General features: G+C 40.5%; 1 protein-coding gene across 2 annotated transcripts in view; it reads left to right on the forward strand.

Moving 5' to 3' along the window:
* The window catches only part of SECISBP2 (SECIS binding protein 2), a 39,245-nt gene extending 26,751 nt beyond the window's left edge, over positions 1-12,494 (forward strand). For both annotated transcript variants that reach the window (XM_075211129.1, XM_075211128.1), the window contains 4 exons: positions 2,685-2,905; positions 4,911-5,065; positions 7,284-7,479; positions 11,083-12,494. In XM_075211129.1, the coding sequence (XP_075067230.1) occupies positions 2,685-2,905; positions 4,911-5,065; positions 7,284-7,479; positions 11,083-11,180 (670 nt within the window). In that variant the 3' untranslated portion in view covers positions 11,181-12,494. The remainder of the gene's footprint in view (positions 1-2,684; positions 2,906-4,910; positions 5,066-7,283; positions 7,480-11,082) is intronic.
* The last annotated feature ends 1,300 nt before the right edge of the window (positions 12,495-13,794 follow it).

Genomic DNA, 13,794 nt, shown 5'->3' on the forward strand with positions numbered 1-13,794 from the left:
TCAAACCTGTTTCTGGTCAAGAAGCCGGACGGCTCCTTTTGTCCCATCCTAAACTTAAAGAGCCTCAATGTGCATTTACGGGTGGACAAATTTCGGATGGAATCCCTAAGGTCAGTGATAAACGGCTTAGAGAGAGAAGAATCAGTTTATGGCGTCCATAGACATAAAAGATGCATACCTCCATATTCCCATTTGGATCCAACATCAGTCTCTCCTAAGATTCTCTGTAGGATCCTTCCACTATCAGTTTCGGGCCCTTCCCTTCGGCCTCTCAACTGCACCAAGGGTTTTCACGAAGATCATGTCCGTTATGGCAGTATGTCTTCACCTTCAAGGAGTTCAGGTCGTGCCCTATTTGGACGACCTGCTCATCAAATCCTCCACGGAGAATGGCTTACGTCATCACTTATCCCTCACCTTGGCAGTTCTCAAGGGCCATGGATGGCTAATAAATTTAAAGAAATCCCAGATGGTTCCGTGTCAGCGCATGGTTTTCCTAGGGCTCGTTATGGACACCAGCCAGCAAAAGGTGTTCCTGCCGGTCGAGAAGATCAGTTCAATTCAGAGTATAACAACTCAGGTCTTGTCTTCTCCCAGCCCCTCAATGCACTTGTGCATGCGGCTGCTAGGAAAGATGATGGCCTCCTTCGAGATCATCCCCTTCGGTCAAGCCCATTCTCGATGTTTTCAGTGGGATCTGTTGACGAAATGGTCAGGATCCCACCTACGTTCGGCAGTATTCATTCCAGGAATAAGAAATTGGGAGGCCGACTACCTAAGTCGAAACCAGATGATGCCGGGGGAATGGTCACTCCATCCGGAAGTTTTCAAGTCCCTGGTTCAGAGGTGAGGTCTTCCGGACATAGATCTCATGGCCTCCAGACACAACAAGAAGGTTCACAGGTTCTGCGCAAGGGCAAGAGACCCCTTAGCGGTGGCAGTGGACGTCATGACGATGTCATGGGAGTTCAGGTTGGGATACCTGTTTCCTCCGATCCCCATACTTCCTCGCGTACTCAGACGAGTAAGGCAGGGAGGTCTGCCAGTAATTGTAACAGCTCCCTCATGGCCGCGCCGAGTCTGGTACGTGGACATAATCTCTATGGTGGAAGGACAAGGTTTCCGTCTTCCGTCTCGAGACGACTTTCTTCTACAAGGTCCCTTCCGTCACCAGAATTTACCTCAGCTCAATTTAACGGCATGGCTGTTGAAGCCAGCCTCTGGAGGGCTAAAGAGGTTTTTCCTCCAGCGTAGTGAACACTATGATGCGAGCCAGAAAGCCAGTTTCAGCTCGCATCTATCACCGGATTTGGAGAGCCTACATCAGATGGTGCGAAAATAGGACATGTCACTGGTCCTCCTTTCGTCTCCCTCGCTTGTTGGCGTTCCTTCAGGATGGCCTGGAAGCAGGGCTTAGGTTAGGTACTCTAAAAGTCCAGGTTTCGGCACTTTCAGTATTTTTTCATCTGAAATTAGCAGATTTACCAGATATTAGGACTTTCCTCCAGGGAGTCTTGCATATTCAGCCTCCCTACGTTCCGCCTACAGCGCCTTGGGAGCTCAACCTGGTACTGGATATGCTTAAAGGGCCTCCTTTTGAGCCATTACTTGTGGTTGACCTATAAGGTCCTCTTTCTTTTGGCTATTGCATCTGCACATAGGGTTTCGGAATTAGGAGCTCTGTCTTGTCGGGAACCATATCTGGTTTTCCACGAGGACAGAGCGGTGTTAAGAACCCTCCCTTCCTTCGTTCCAAAGGTAGTTTCGGCTTTCCATCTGAACCAGGATATTGTAGTTCCGGTCTTCTCATCTACTTCCCATTTGGATCAACAGTCTATGGAAAAGTTAGATGTGGTTAGGGCTCTCCGCATTTATGTCAAAAGAACTTCTCAGATTAGGCGTACTGATTCCCTGTTTGTTCTTTATGATACTAATAAGAGAGGCTGGCCAGCCTCAAAACAGTCCATTGCAAGATGGATTACGGCAAACATTAAGCAAGCTTACATAAAGCCTAACCGTCCTGTGCCGGAGAGACTTTCGGCCCATTCCACCAGATCGGTAGGGGCGTCGTGGGCAGCGAGAAATGGGGCTTCTGCTAACCAGCTTTGCAGGGCAGCCACTTGGTCCTCTGTCCACACCTTTACAAAATTTTACCAGTTTAATGTATTTGCTTCCGCAGATGCTAATTTCGCTCGTAGTGCTTTACGAGCGGGATTTTCAGAGTAGTCCCACCCTTAAGGGGCTGCTTTAGAACGTCCCCATGGTAAGCAGTGTCCCCCAGACTGGATGAAAGAGAAAAGAGGATTTATGTACTTACGTTAAATCCGTTTCTCTGATTCCGTCTGGGGGACACTGCGATCCCTCCCTTCTGCTTTTCTTCTGTGTGCTCTTGTTTGACTGGCCTTTCCTCCTTGGGCTTTTTAATTAACTGAACAAGAGGGGGCAGGGAAATTGTAGAGGGGAGGGGTCTGTCGGCAGTACTAAAGTTAACTAGTTAGGTGCCAACTCCCCAAGCTCCCTCCACAACCCCATGGTAAGCAGTGTCCCCCAGATGGAATCAGAGAAACGGATTTAACGTAAGTACATAAATCCTCTTTTTTTTTTTTTTTTATATTTGTCAGAAATGCAAATAAAGTGCATTGTTTTACTTTAGACATGTTGGTACATCTGGTTTTCTTTTCTAGGTATTGTAGCCAGGTTCTCAGCAAAGAAGTGGACAGTTGTGTGACCGATCTTCTGAAGGAACTGGTCCGATTCCAGGATCGTTTGTACCTTAAAGACCCAGTGAAAGCAAAGGCCAAAAGGCGTTTGGTGATGGGCTTACGGGAGGTGTTGAAACATCTGAAACTTAAGAAACTGAAATGTATAATAATTTCTCCCAACTGTGAAAAGATACAATCTAAAGGTAGCTGTCGAATCTGGTAATTGATGTGTGTGATAAGTCATATACTAGCTAGGTAACATTTTAACACTATATTTTACACCACAATTTGACAGTTATTATCCAATAGTGGCTGTAATTTGGTGGCAAATGTACTCCATATACTAGAAAACGTAACTATATCTTCTCCTGTTTACCAGCCTTTCCTATAGTAAACATGTAGGAAATTTTATCTTAATATGGAGTCATTTTACCACAAACTCACTGACATTGTTTGCTGCATCCACGTATAGAGAATATCATTCTATGGGGAGATTCAATTCCCTTAGTTCTTTAGAACAATGCGGGGTGCGCATCATTACTGTTAGTACGGTAATTTAAACACAGATTCCTGCTTAGGGAGCAAAAATCAGTGTTGAAATGACCGTACTATCGGTAATAATGTGCATCAATTACTGTATTAACTAATGATGCGCACCCCGCGTTGTTCTAAAAAACAATGCAGGGAATTAAATCTCCCTCTATGTTTTTTACTCTTCCTGCAACCTTTTATAGCTCACAGGCCTCTAGTTTAACAGACCTGATTTAAAGGGATTGAAAATTACAGAATATTGAACCAAATTGGATGGACATTATAATGTGTTTCCCAAGCAATAACTGAATGTTTGTTTTGCCTTGTTAGGCAAGATAGAAAATCTGGTCAGCCAGTGACCACATCAGTGTGTGATGACATTGGACCAGAATGCATGAAACCCACTGGTCAGTTATTCCTTCCGATTGCTGAACAACCGGAATTGGAGAATGTAGCGCCTTTAGTGTCAGTGACTGGCAATCTGGCCAAAAGACCCCTATTGTAGGGTGTTTACAGTACAAGTCTTAATGTGGTTAAAGTGGGTGTGGAGTGTATGTAAATGTACCTTGTATGGCAGGCCTCTCCAACCTGCGGCCCTCCAGGTGTTGTGAAACTACAAGCCCCAGCATGCTTTGCCAGTAGACAACCTGTTAATAGCTGGAAGGGCATGCTGGGACCTGTAGTTTCACAAACATCTGGAGGGCCGCAGGTTGGACAGGCCTGTTGTATGGGATGCAGACTAACTGAAAACCCCCTTATTTTTTATTACACAAACTGATTTAAAAGTTGTTTTTTTTGTTAATCTTATATTTCTTAATGTGGTTGGGAGGTGCAAACTGGATTGCTGTGTTGAGCTAAACTGAAATATCATCCATATTCTGAGACAGAATAGTACCCAAGTGGCTGGAAGGGTCCTGACAAATAGTAGATTGCTTGTTTTTCTTCCTGGCACAGTACATTGTAAACCCCAAAAATAGTACTATTCATTTTTCTTTTTTAAAAAATAAAAAAAAATATGAAAGTAGAATAATATTTGCGAACAATACTACCCAATTAACATTGAACTACTGTACTTTAAATATTTAAGTCACTGCTGTCAGCTGTTTTGTAGGTTAAAGTAATATTTAAGAATGCAGCTGGACAATTCTCTGTGAATATAGCTTATTTGCAGGGATTCAGGGACATTAGTGAAGTACAAAGTTTCACTAATAAGGTGTTTGTTTTTATAGGCTACATTAACAGGTCCCCAGTTAACTGATAAGTTGCATTCCTGTGGATATTTCATTGTGACATAAAATAACTGTCCCCACTGCATGTAAACCAGAGATGCTTTAAGAACTTGTTTACACCCATCCACTTTTAAAGAGCTTTTATTGTGTGTTTGAAGGCTGTTTTGCTATTGCATGACTAAAACATGTCTGAAGCACGTGTCTTATTTGATGGGTTTTTATTCATTTTCCCAGTGCATATGTGAAGGACCCCTAAATTTTCAGGAACTTAGGACTGTATTAGGACAAACCAATTGAATGTTGTAAACTTAAAATTTCAGTATGATTGTGTGTGTAAATGTATAGTAAGTTCATTGTCCATGACAGAAGAGAATAAGTGGTAAGTGTGTAAATGTCACAGCGATGCTGAAATGATGAATATATCTTTTATGTATGTCTATTTCCCCAGGTGGTTTGGATGACACTCTGCAAACAATTATTAACTGTGCCTGTGAACAGAATGTTCCCTTTGTGTTTGCACTTAATCGCAAATCTCTTGGCCGTTGTGTGAACAAAGCTGTCCCTGTTAGCGTGGTTGGGATATTCAGTTATGATGGAGCCCAGGTGAGGTGCTTTTTAACCTTTGTCTGTTAGTAAAAAAAAGCAGGCATTGTACGCAGTATTAGAATATAACATTGAGAATGAACCACCATGTATCAGGCCAAAGGGGTTTGATGCATGAGCCAGTTAGTTCATCGTGATCTTAAAGTGGACCTGTTAACGGGTCCTATGTTTTGTTTTTTTTCCTGTTCAATTTTGGACCAGGTGTACAGTGTGTGCTCCAGTAAACACAGTTTTACAGAAGCAGTTAATTTAGTTTTCTTTTGTTGTTTTTGTTTCTACAAATCAGCTGAATTGCAGCACTTCAGTATGTGGGGCCCAAGTAAAGCAAGTGCTTGACACTAATATGATTATTAGCAATCATGCAACACGTGTGGTACAGGATTGCACTGTCGATGTAAAAGTTAAAGCCTGTTCTAGTGTAAAGGGATTATTATTTTAGGGTTGCATGGAAGAAGAATGAACAGCGATTTATTACAATATGTTCCCATATGTAATATGCATATGTACTGTATATGGACTAAATAATAAAATAATAGATATGATATAAAAAGTTAGAGGCAGTGTAGCTCACCCATTGCATAAATTGTTCTGGTCATAAAGACATAATTTAGTTTTCGGCCTGAAGGTTGTTAAATGAAATTCATGTGAAAAGGAAAGTACACACTGCTTCAAATTGTGTTTTTTACACAGCAAGATATAATTAACGAATATTTAGTTATCACCAAGTCCTAGAATTTGACACATCTAATCAGGTGACATCCCATAACAAATTTTACTTTTACTATTCTTATTTTTTCAACAACAAACAAAAAACTCAGCATGAGGAAGCCATGTCAAGGGATCCACAGGCCTCGGAACACTGCAACATTAATGCGTCTGCCATTAGAAGGACTGAGCAAGTATGGCTTGGTGGAAGGGTAGCCAGGAGAAAGCCCCTTCTCTTCCAACCCAAAAAAATATTGCAGATCAGATTAAGTTTGTGAAGATGCATGTGATTGTAAAGCCCATTGTTCCAGAAGTCCGGTTTCAAAGTGGATTTATTTGGTCTTAGTGCACAGTGGCAGGTTTGATTAAAGCAAAACACAATGTGTCACAAGAACCTTACACCAACCGATAAGCACGGTGGTGGTGGCTGATGATTTGGAGTTGTTTTGCAGTTGGTTATTGAGTCCACCATGAAGTTGTTATGGATTTGATGATGCTAGACGGTAGTTATCCTAAATAAACTAGGGAATCTACAACTGAATTACTGAAAAAAGAAAAAAAAAAACTATGATGGTTTTGGAAAGTCCAGACCATAACCCCATTGAGATGCTGCACAGGACTGTATGAAAGATGTGCATCAATTAATGCCCTGAAACATCAATGAACTGAAGCAGTGTTGTAAGGAGAAATTGTGCAAAATTCCCCCAACTCAATGAAGGAGATTAATCATACAGAAAGTGATTACTGCTGCTGATTGTGGCTCTACAAGATACTGAATCATGAGGTGTACTTGCTACATCATTTTGTCTTATTTTTTGGTGAAAAAAAATTGGGTAAAATTTGTTATAGCTTATTTGTCACATGAGATTAGATTTTTTATTTTAGAACATGGTGAGTCCAAGTTGATGGTATGAACGAGGGTGCACTTTCTTACATTGCTGTAGGTGACCTAATAAAACAACAAAGTTGTATTTACTGGGGGTTAGTGTGCTTAGCGGGTACACTTATACATTTAATGGTCTGGGCAGGATATACTCTTCTCAGGCAGGCCTTGTTTCAAAGCCCTTCCCTGTGAACTTCCCATTCCTGTAAATGAGAAGCTCATGATGTGGAAGAGTTTGAAAACCCCAAACAAGGCCCACCAGTGCAGGAACAAGGATCTCTCTTGCTTGGATTGCTAGATACATTGTATTTTAATATTTGGTCATTTAATTCCACCTAAAATAACATATTTGCTTGTGTGTGACGTTAGCCTTTAATCTAACCATGACACTTACAATGGAGACTATACAAAAGATATATGGAAGTGCCTAACATATTTTCCTATTTTAAGGCTGCAAACCTGTATATGTAAGTTTTGAATGTTACGAAGTATTTATTCTTATTGGAAATGCATGCTTTACACTTTAGAGTTTCTTACCTGATCTGTTGATGTTTCCATACAGAATTCTTTATGCATGTGTAACTATACGTTTAGTTATATAGTTACGGTCTGTCTTCACATGTCTTATAGGCTCATTTCCACAAATTATATGAACTCACAATGAAAGCTAGACAAGCCTATAAGGACATGGTTGCCTCATTACAAGAGCAGCAGAAAGATGAGGTAGAAGGAAATACATTGGGAACTCTCTTAGAAAACTGTGAGCAGAAGCCTGTGGGAGTGAGCACAGCTTATACTCCAGATGACGCAGATGAGCCAAACTATAGTGAGTACCACCACGATCTTTTATGTGCAACAACCCATCTTTTCTGCCTAATGGACAGCTTGATTAAAGAGCTTGTGACATTTAAAAATCTAAATAAAATATGAGTTTATGCTGTGTACACCCAGGCCAATCTTAGTAAGAGTGAATGGACCCATGTTCATTTTGGCCACACACTGACCAATTTAGACAAGGTTTGGCCTTAGATTTTACAGCAGATTATTATTGAGGATAACGGACCTTTTCAGACCACACACTGTTGATGTCTGGTTAATTGTTCGATACTTGGTCAAGAGAACAATGACAAATGCTATCACACCCTATGGAATCTTTTCTCTATAATTTTTCTATTTGTTATTGTTATGTTGATTGTGGGATTTTGATCTGGCAACCAATTTTGATGTGGCATTGGGAAACTGATAGGGGGGGATCACAAAAGGACCTTTGTGAAATTGCTATTCAGGGACACCTAGATGATTTAAGTCTCTAGGTAAATAATCAAATAAAAAGAAAGATCCACAGCATGTATACAGTAGTTTCACTCCAATAAGTACATTTAAAAGAAATGGTCATTAATATTTTGTTGCACATACAGATGTCAAAACTAATGATATGATGATTTCAGGATGGAAGTAAAAACAATTTAAGTTTGTCAGGCTGCTTATTGGTAGTTGTGGAAGTCTCCAGGAATGGAAGCTCTGCTAGTTAGATTGAGGAAGGAATGCAGAAAATTATTCAAATTCCCTTGTATGCAACTTTCTGATCACTATTTGGTGTAATGGTAAAAGCCCATTTTTTGGCATGTGCCTTCAGTTTTCCCCTAATCAAAGTATATATGAGGCCTTAGGCTTCAGGTAGAGTGTGAGCTTGCCTTACACAGATGTTCAATTTATAAACCTGGAAGTCTAGGGACATAGTAAAAGCCGCACAGGAACCACTGGAATTCTAACTTTTCCATTTCTATCTGGCCCACATCTCCTTTCCTCGGCTTAAAAGATAATGGACCTAATCCTAAATTGGACACATTTACATCAAAAATTCCAGATGCAAAATGCGTTCATATTAAAACTCACGATTATACGCATATGCTGCATCGCGGGGGTGTTGAGAGAAGCCCTAGTGCTTTCAACGTGTTTTATTACAATATATGTATCAATGCCCCATGTTGACCACACCCCCAGCACAATGTGGTCACGCCCTTTTCGGCGACGCCACTGCGTGATGGCACACAGTTTATTTGCTACTTGTCTATGGAAGGGGGCCCAAAAAGTTCACTGTACCTGGGCCCCAAATTTCTCTTGCTGGTCCTTTACATACCATTATCTGATACTGGTAAGCCCTATGCTGCAAATAGAGATCAAGATGCTCGTAATACATGTGTATCTCACGGAACAAAGTATAACAATGACATTTGCAAAAAGTACTGTAATATTATTATCTGGTACAGAAGTGGGCCTGTGTGCTTTAAATGTCAGGGCTGGTTTTTAATCTCAGTCCGGTCCTGGTTATGCTAGATACAAATTTAGCACTTGAGAAATTAATAAAACGTTTCTTCAAAGCAGTTAAAAGGATGAGGACATACGTTTGGCCATTTATTACACCATGGGATCTTACTCTCAATCTGGACGCATTGACAGACCAAAATAAGTCACTACAAGGGACTCCTCTTAAATGGCTAACCCTTAAAGTGTTGGTTTTGGTGGCACTTACATCTGCAAGGCGAATAGGAGAAATGCATGCATTATGGTGCAAGGAAACATTCTTTAAGGTTTTTTTCCTGACAGTGACTTTCAGTATAAATTCTAAGGTAGTGTCTGATTTTCATTTAATCCAAGAGATTACTTTACCCGCATTTAGTTTAGAAGCAAGAAATGAAGAAAAGAACATCTTTATGCATTAAATGGAGATTGCTCTTTCAACATTTATCTGCCGAGAACAAAGAAGCTGCCCAGAATCATAAAGGTGCACTCAACCAGACCAGTGGCAACTTCTTGGGCTGGAAGAGCACAAGTTTCACCAACAGAAATTTGTAAAGAAGCAGGGTAGTCCACAATCCACACCTTTACAAGACATTATATGCTGGATGTTACACAGTAACTGAAGCTCCTAGGAGAAGAATTCCTTGCTGCTAGGCAAGTGATGCAATAGGATGTGAAAGTGAGGAAATTTATTATGCTGGTGTATATTACAATAAAACATCAGGTTCTGGCCAGAACGATATACGTATACAAGCGAGATAGTGCCTCATAGACACACACTAACTCTGGGCAGGGCCGCCTTCAGAAAAAATCGGGCCCCCCCCACATGAGCAACACATACTTTCATACTTACCTGGGGCCCGCCGCTGGTCTCCGCTATTCTGTCTTCAGCCTGGCTGTCACCGTGACAGCCAGGCACCACGATCCGATCGCAGGGGTGGAGGAATCATTCCCTCTGCGATCATGTGATCTGTCACAGGCAGAGCACATGATCGCAGGGGGAATGAATCCCTCCACCCCTGCGATCGGATCCTGTGGCGGGCCCCAGGTAAGTCTGTGCTGAGCTGTTGTACCGGGCCCAGTACAACAGTACCCCCCTGATGGCGGCCCTGACTCTGGGTAGTAACTATAAATACGGTGCACAAATATCATGTATGACTCCTTTTATAAAACAAGGCAATGTCCCAAAGTACATAGGAATCGGGTAGATCGATGTAGCTTTCGCTGATGTGCCCAATCTGCAGTGGTGGCTATTGGGCACCTCACTCAATAGAACTTTTGTAAGACTCTGTTCATCTAAGTGGCTTCAATAGTACAGCCTGTACAGTTCGAGTGATAAATCGATATACTTGAGAGGTCAAAATAGGAGTAGAATGGGACTTACTCTTTTTGTGGAGCCTGTTAGTACTTCTTCCTTACCTCCCCTAGATGGAACAGGGGGCGGCATTGTCCTGGCCTTTTTTTATGAGCTGAAATATAAATTTATAATGGCACTAATACAATAATTTGCCTGTTTTAAAATTAAATTGTTCAATTAAAATTCATGTTGCCTAAGGCTGTGTGCAGACAGCACTTCTCAGCATCCATAGTACTGCAAGCTCAGGCTGTAAGTAAAACAGGGCTAATTGTCTTCTATAAAATAGTACCCACAGACTGTTGAGAAATGTTGTTTACTTGTACCTATTTGAGTTATCTGGCTCTTACACAGATTCATATCAGTTAGGTGCAAATTTGGACCTGACAAACTATTTTGCAATGCAAGGGGAGCAAATGCAATGACTTTGTTTGCATGGAGGGGAAAATACTTTTAACTTTTGCAGGCAGATTTATTTTTACACTCCCACCTCTATATCAGCAGGGACGTTTTTACATTTGAGTCCACATGTATTGCAATATGGTTTTGCAAATGTGGAAATTGCACCTAATATTTAAATAAATGATAATATTAAAACTCTTTAAACTACTGCCAGCTGTTGTAGATTTTAAGTGAATGTACAAACTGTGTATTAAAGTAGTGTTTCAGCAGCAAGGACATTACCTGACAAGACAGTGTGGTCTCTGAAGTATTCGCTTAATTTAACTCTCTTAACTTTTTTTGCTAATTAAGTTTTTGTGTGTTTTGTTCTAGTTAAAGTGTGGAAAAGGATGCTAGAGGAGAAATATTCTCCATACACCCTGAGCCTTGAAGAAACTGTCGCTAATGACATGTTCAATTTTCATTTATGATTACTCCTGCTCCAAGAACTTTGGATTTGAAAATGATGAACAGGACCTCTGAGTGATGTACTGCTATAACGGACCCTAAGGCAGTTTGCAGAGGCATTTTAAACATTCTTTTCAACCGTTTGTTTTCTGTTTACTATTTTGGAAGTTCAAAAAAAAAAAAAAAATCATATGCAGAAATGAATGAACATTAGCCATTCCTATGTGTAGCTGAGCAAGGTACAAATAGTGTCCTGGGTGAAGAATGAACACATCATCCAGTACCTCTGTCATTACATTCAGATTGTAACATGACATTGTTACCTTGGCCCGGCTATTTGTTCATCATGTCCACGGTTTCTAAGGACTGTCCTGTTTATGAACTACTAGAAAGAAAATGATATACCATAAGGAAATTGGTGTACCAGGTAGGCAATTACAGAAACTAATATGTATATCGCTAAATGCACAGAAGCAGATTGATCAAGGTAAATGTTTATGATGCAGAAGTATTTAAATTAAAGGTGTAAAACGCTTTAATGCTATGAGACGATTAAAACTGCCACTGATGTTTTGCAAAAAAAAAAAAAAAAAATGTTACATGAATGAGCACAATTAATTAATTTGTTTTTTCAGATATATCTCGAGCAAAAGTCACCAAAGGACAATGTAGCTGATTTGGTTATAAGTAATAAATGTAACATGATACTTTGCAAACAATTATTTGTTGCAGCTGGATCTATATTGGTGTAAAAAAAACAACTGAATTAATGTGTGTGTGTGTGTGTGTGTGTATATAAAGATTCAATATTAACCTAGCGACATTCTCCAAATAAAATGGCAACGCCTCCTTTTAGCACTGCTCCCAACCCGCACAGAAATCCATCCAGCAATTTATTCCCCCCCAATGTTTAAAGGAGAACTCTTCATTTATTCAAGATTCTCTTCATTGATTTGTTCGTTGTTCTTGGATACGGCAACAGATAAGCTCAGGTCTGCGCATTAGAAACAATTGTAGATACACACCAGATCTGTTGTACCTCAGGAAAAAATAAACAAATCTGGATGACAATTTTATGTGGTATTGGAGTTCCCCTTTAAGTATGGACAATATGAAAATTAGAACCAAATGCTGTTTGCTTTTAGCATAGACCTGTGATCTAGAATTTTAATGATGAAATGAGAATTGTAGTGATTTTTTATTTATTTGAGACTGAATGGTGGCAATGAAGTTTACCTAGTTGACAATAATACCCGATTTACCACATTTTGGATGACTGAAGCCACAATTATGATCCTGCTCTAATAAAATGAAGATGCTAATGTTTGCGCATTGTTCATGCTTTTTTAGTTGGAATTTATTTTTTCTTTACAAGCTTAACAAATGCAAGTTACATTTTTAAGTTGAATAAATAATTCACATGCTTATACATTTATTTATGTTGACCTTTCATGAGTATAGTTTCTGAGATTTAAAATCTTAATTTCTCTTTCATCCAGTCTGGGGGACACTGCTTACCATGGGTTGTGGAGGGGAGCATGGGAGTTGGCACCTAGCTAGTTAATCTTTAGCACTGCTGACAGACCCCTTCCCTCTACAATGCCCCCGCCTCTTCCTCCTCAGTTTTTTTTAGGTGCCCTTGGAGTTGGGCAGTATTTTAGTTTCTGCTAAGTTTTTCATTTATTTTTATTATTTAACTTATCATTTTAATAGCAATTTTTTTCTTTTGGTGGCAGACCTGGCAGTGTGTTCTCTATAATAGAACACACTCTCAGGTCTGCCACCAAAAGAAAAGGCGCTGCTCTGTCAGATGAGAGCCAGAGGCTCTCACTGGCAGAGTAAATAGGGTGCCTGAATACAGAGTGACAAGCGGTCTCTCTTGGGGCCTCCCCGATAACCGGTGCTGCCACTGCGGGTATGGAGTGCCGGTTATCGGAGTGAAAAAAATGACGGCGGCCATCTTGAAATCCGCGGAGGAGAGAGGAGATGAAAGGGGCCATACCAAGATCCCCCCTCATACATAGGAGGGGGCATGGGGGTGCATAACCGCTGCGGAGACCTCATTTTGAGGTCTCCACTACTCTGCCATAATACCACCTTTTTTCTTTTATATAATGGTGGCTTCTAAGGAAAGAGAGACAGCATTATCAGAAGGGGGGAGCTAAGACATAGAGCTCCCCTGCCCTCCAGAGAGAAGTGGACTAGCCCGGTCTTCTGGCGCCAAGGAGAAGCCCGGGAAAAGGACACAGATCAGAGGGAGCAGGCACCAGGACACTGCTGTTGGACTTCTCACCTGTTTGGCCTATGGGCTAAGTATCTGTCTTATTTAAACACATATTACTGTATTTGCTGACTGCAAAGTAGGGCTAGTAGGGGTTATATTGTAGTTCTCCTACTTGCTAAGATATTATATTGTTGTTTAATAAAATACAAGTACAACTTTTATGTCAGATTAGTTGATTACTTGTTTATTCCCACTATTCTCTCTACAGTATCTCTCTCTGTCTCTCTCAGCTAAATCTAACAATTTAAGCCTGTGTGTTTGGTGTGCCTTCCTTTGTAAAAATGACAGATAAAGGAAAGGGCACTATGGCAAAATATTTTACATGTTCAAGATGTAATGTAAAATTACCATGT

Source organism: Mixophyes fleayi, chromosome 1 (genome assembly GCF_038048845.1).
Source record: "Mixophyes fleayi isolate aMixFle1 chromosome 1, aMixFle1.hap1, whole genome shotgun sequence".
NCBI lineage: Eukaryota > Metazoa > Chordata > Amphibia > Anura > Limnodynastidae > Mixophyes > Mixophyes fleayi.